General features: G+C 32.4%; 1 protein-coding gene across 1 annotated transcript; it reads left to right on the top strand.

The window, feature by feature from the left end:
* LOC147292413 (gibberellin-regulated protein 12-like) lies at window positions 1-1,112 on the top strand. The gene is made up of 3 exons (XM_086230319.1): window positions 1-21; window positions 277-307; window positions 931-1,112. The coding sequence occupies exons 1-3, from the start codon at window positions 1-3 to the stop codon at window positions 1,110-1,112; spliced, it is 234 nt and encodes a 77-aa protein (XP_086086445.1).
* Window positions 1,113-3,672: the final 2,560 nt, after the last annotated feature.

Here is a 3,672-nt window from a genome sequence, read left to right as displayed (position 1 = left end):
ATGGAGAAAAATGTTACTAGAGTAATAGTTAATTATTGGTCATATGTATTTAAACTTATAAAGATAGCATAATTAGTTGTCTCATGCCACCCCTTTTCGATCTACTTGAATTTGGGACCAACTAGCTTATGATCCAATAATATTTCTCCAAACAATGTTAGAGAGGCTCTAAATTAAAATACATATCACTCCTATCTTACTCCGATATGCCGCTTGTCTTTGTTTTTACTTGACTTTATTTTAATCCATATACGTTGCACTACTTTAAATTTGCAGGCTGGCGAGGAGGGATCACTTCGTATAGAAGGTAGCTAGAGTAAATGCCCCATTCTTTCACCCTCAAGTTTCTTACCCCTTAATTTCTTTTTGGCCATTATTTGTTAGGAAATATGCTATATATAGAACCCAAATAACTTTTCTCATAGAATGGATCCATCATTCGAGACAATTGGGAAAAAGTAGGTTGGTTTGGAACTATTAGAGATGCAAGCTAATAAATGTGAAAGAAATCTTCCATTAAGAAAGTGACACGTACAATAATTTATGGTATTGTATGAGTTGATGATATATTCACTATCAAACCGAAACTTTTTAAGATAAAATCTCATAAGCATTTCTCATTCAAGTAGTTAAATTGAAATAATATATGTCATTGCTAGATTTGAAGTAATAATTGGTCCACATGTACAAATAGCATTTTTCTTTGTTACAAAGGGACGTAAACATATATATATATATATATATATATTATTGATTGCTTGTGGTATCTACCATGAGATTAAGATTTAATAACACTAGATTTTGGATTAAATGTTATGAGCTAAAAATTAATTACAACGAATGAAATTCATTCATTTTATAAAATATAAAATTGAACTTTTTGTAAAAAGCAAAACCGTATTTCATCGCCATCTAACTTTGATTATTCAGATTGCCCAGAGGCATGTGCATACCGGTGTTCAGCGACTTCATATAAGAAGCCCTGCTTGTTCTACTGCAACATGTGCTGCAAGAAATGTTTGTGTGTTCCCTCAGGCACATATGGACACAAAGAAGAATGCCCATGTTACAACAACTGGAAGACTAAACGAGGCGGCCCCAAGTGCCCATGAAATTATCACCCAAGTTCTAATTTCCGAATAAGTTCTTGTGTAACTCAAATATTTTGTTTCTAAATCTCGTTTACCATTATAATTAAAATAAATATGTGATTTCAAAATCCAAATTAATTAATTAATTAATTTGTGCTTCCAAATTTATTGAATGTTGTTTGCATGGTAGAGTTGTATAAGGTTTATTATTAAAAATTTATCTCCACTAATTAGTTACTCTCCATGATGGAGAATCCTAACAAGGACAATAAGATACATCACATAAGTGATCAAGTAAAGGTTAACCATTAACAAATAGCGCGATTGACAACAGTTACGAACCAATTCGCAGCTCAATCGATTGACAACCTCGTTAAACATTTTATTTTCTGTTTAGCCGTTTGGTCTTTGGGACATCCGACTTGGCCTCATATGAAAATGACTCATCTTATATGCTTTTATATATATAATTTGGTAGTTGAGGGGATATGTGGCTATGTTTTAATTAGGTCTTTATATTTTTTGTTTTTTGGTGGATTCTGTTTATATTTTTTTCCTGGTAATTGAATAAAAACAATTAATGCAGATATATTTTAGATTTCTTACTATATAGCTAGGTGGAAATTTAAATTAAAAAAATTACCATATATTTGGCTATAATTGAGTAGGGGTTTGAATTTGTCATTAAAGCCATATATGCAATAAAAGCATACTTACTTCCTATATATATGTTAATTTGTATCATGATCTATCTATTATGCATTATATTCTGAACCTTCAAGTCTCCCTCAAACTCCTCAAACTGAATTGAAGGAGTAGAAAATTACACTTAAACATATGGCTAGGCTCTCATGGATTTCCGCTGCTTTTTTTGTCATCTTTGCCTTGAGCTATGCCAGTGATGCTTTGGTACCCTCTCTCTCTCTCTCTCTCTCTCTCTCTCTCTCTCTCTCTCTCTCTCTCTCTCTCTCTCTCTCTCTCTTTGTGAAATTAACGATATCCAATGTTTATCGAGTTCAATTCAGTTTACGTACACATACACTGAATTAATTTGTCTTGGTCTAGTGGCTTTAGTTTCCATTTATCGAAAGTTCTAGGTTCATCAATTAATAATCATTGAAGATTTTAATATACCTATATGATGGTTTATTACGAAAATGTAATTGGACTAAAAAAGGTACGTAGGATCGATCATCTGTGTTTTCAAATATTCATAATATTCGGATTAAGAAGGAAGGGAAATGTCATAATTTAAATTGACTTTTGTATGCCTACAATTTATCTGACTATATCTCTCATCAGTTGTAAGATTTATTCACTTTTACATTTTACAGGCGGGTGGTGAGGGATCACTTCGTTCTAATGGTATGTAACTCGTTTATTTTTAATTACTTTTACCTATTTGTTTCTTATATATAACTGATGGTTTGAAATATCACGCGCGGAAGTAAAATCGATCATAGCTAGTAATTAATTTATCCCACAAAATTTATTTAAACTAATTAACTGTACATTTACATATATAAGAAAATAAATATGATACTCAATTACAACAACAAACTTCTTTAAACAAATTATTGTGCATGAAATTGAAGTCTCATACTCTCATTATATATTACTACCACAATATGGTTGACAAATCTGTTAATAATACCATGACATATATTTTCTTTTTTGGGGTTCAATCAGATTGCTCAAGAGCATGTGCATATCGGTGTTCAGCAACTTCACATAAGAAGCCATGCATGTTCTTCTGCAACAAGTGCTGTATGAAGTGTTTGTGTGTTCCATCAGGCACATATAGACACAAAGAAGAAGTCCATGCTACAACAACTGGAAGACTAAGGAAGGAGGTCCCAAGTGCCCATGAATGAATATGCCAAACCATTATTATACATATACTGTGTTGTTTGCTAGAATAAGGACTAGATTTGCCATTATAGAATTGAATAAGCTAAGGAATATAGTTCTTTCTCTTTCTTGATTGACAATCAATAAATACATAGTTGAAATTTCACCAAATGTGAGAGCATAGAATCTCATATGAAGTTCCAAATCTTAGGTCACAATATATAATTTTGTGAGTCTCTCAATATATCTATTTTATCTAATTTTAAATTTTTATTGATTGAATATATGGTTAATTACAATTTATCCCCCTAAACTATTGGGGGGTTTGCACTTTACCCTCCAAACTAAAATTTTTTGACAATTTGCCCCCTAGACTATGTTATGTCAAACACATAATCCCCTTCCAGTAAAAAAATAATAATAAATTACTCCCAAGTCTAGTTTTTGAAAGAGTTTTAAATGGAAACTCAGTAAAATAAAAAATTAAGTTAAAGCCCAATATATTCCCGTGCGCAAGCCTGGAAGCCAAAAACAAGCTACCGAATGCTCGGCAAGATGCCTAGGGCCTCGACACAACGAGCGCTCGGTACTCTTGCCAAGAGCTCGGCGGATGCAGATGAGGATGCATCTGCAGATTTGGTTGCAGATGCATCTTTTCAAGATTGTAGATGCATTTTATTAGGCTGTAGATGCAGCTTTTTAGGTTGTAAATGACATATTTTGGAATGTA

This window comes from Dryas octopetala, chromosome 2 (assembly GCF_963921425.1).
Source record: "Dryas octopetala chromosome 2, drDryOcto1.1, whole genome shotgun sequence".
NCBI classification, from domain to species: Eukaryota; Viridiplantae; Streptophyta; class Magnoliopsida; order Rosales; family Rosaceae; genus Dryas; species Dryas octopetala.
The sequence above is the reverse complement of the archived record's forward strand: the minus strand, read 5'-3'. Positions and strand labels throughout refer to the sequence as shown.